General features: G+C 61.9%; 1 protein-coding gene across 1 annotated transcript in view; it reads left to right on the top strand.

Annotated features, from left to right (window-relative positions):
* The window catches only part of RORC (RAR related orphan receptor C), an 11644-nt gene that overhangs the window by 6767 nt on the left and 3873 nt on the right, over nucleotides 1-1004 (top strand). Inside the window, exons 5-6 of the mRNA XM_039841007.1 lie at nucleotides 5-40; nucleotides 253-363. Coding sequence (XP_039696941.1) covers nucleotides 5-40; nucleotides 253-363 — 147 coding nt within the window. The remainder of the gene's footprint in view (nucleotides 1-4; nucleotides 41-252; nucleotides 364-1004) is intronic.

Raw genomic sequence — 1004 nt, 5'->3', positions numbered from 1 at the left:
GAAGGCAAATACGGTGGCGTGGAGCTGTTCCGAGCCTTGGGTGAGGGGCAGCGGGGAATGAGACAGAGGGCTTAGGTGCCGACCCCATCTACGGCCCCCGAGGCCCCGGGCGCCCTCTGCTCCGAACGCCGGAGGCGGTGGCGGAGGCGGAGGCGGCGGCGGTGGCAGCGGCGGAGGCAGCGGTGGCAGCGGCGGTCCCCGGGCCCCGCGGCCTCGCCCGCCTTGCTCACCCTTGCGTTCTCACCCCGCCAGGCTGCGGCGAGCTCATCAGCTCCATCTTTGACTTCTCCCGCTCCCTGAGTGCCCTGCGCTTCTCCGAGGACGAGATTGCCCTGTACACAGCCCTCGTCCTCATCAATGCCAGTGAGTGTCGCTGGGCTTGGTTGGGGCAGGGACATTCGGCTGAAAGGGGTATGGCAGATAGTGAAGAGCCTGGACCTCCGGGTGTGGTTAACTCTGAGAAATTGCTTTAAAGAAACTTTTCTGCCCGATGTCACTGTAAAATAAAATGAGCCGTGATGAAGATTCGGAGGAGGCTGAGGGGGGCGGGACGCAGAAGTGGGGCGATGGGAGGGCGAATGGTCAGCCGCTGCCCGGAGAGAAACGGGTCTGCGGCACGTCCATGAGAGCCACGGTGTCACGGCCGCACCCCAGAGCTTGGAAAACAGTCACCAGAGACTCCGGGGTGATTGGTCTTGGGTGCAGCCAGAGCTCCAGAATTCTCAACAGCCTCCCACAAGTCAGCATAACGTGCCGCTGAGCCTGAGAACCACTGCTCTGCGTGAACTCGATTTAAAACTGTCAGTCATGGCAGGACTCTGCGTACCCCCTCCACGAGGAGGGCCGGGCCGGGCTGGGCTGAGCTGAGCCGGGCCCGCTGTCTGCTAAGTATTCAGAGAACTTGCGGAAGTCGGTCAAGGAACCAACCTGAGTTTGCAGACCAAGCTTGTCAGTCTTCCGGCTCTGCCAATGAGGAGAGACCTAAACATGCTCCTCAAACTGGA

The sequence above is a fragment of the Pteropus medius genome, unplaced genomic scaffold, assembly GCF_902729225.1.
Source record: "Pteropus medius unplaced genomic scaffold, Ma_sr-lr_union100, whole genome shotgun sequence".
In the NCBI taxonomy this organism is placed as follows: domain Eukaryota; kingdom Metazoa; phylum Chordata; class Mammalia; order Chiroptera; family Pteropodidae; genus Pteropus; species Pteropus medius.
The sequence above is the reverse complement of the archived record's forward strand: the minus strand, read 5'-3'. Positions and strand labels throughout refer to the sequence as shown.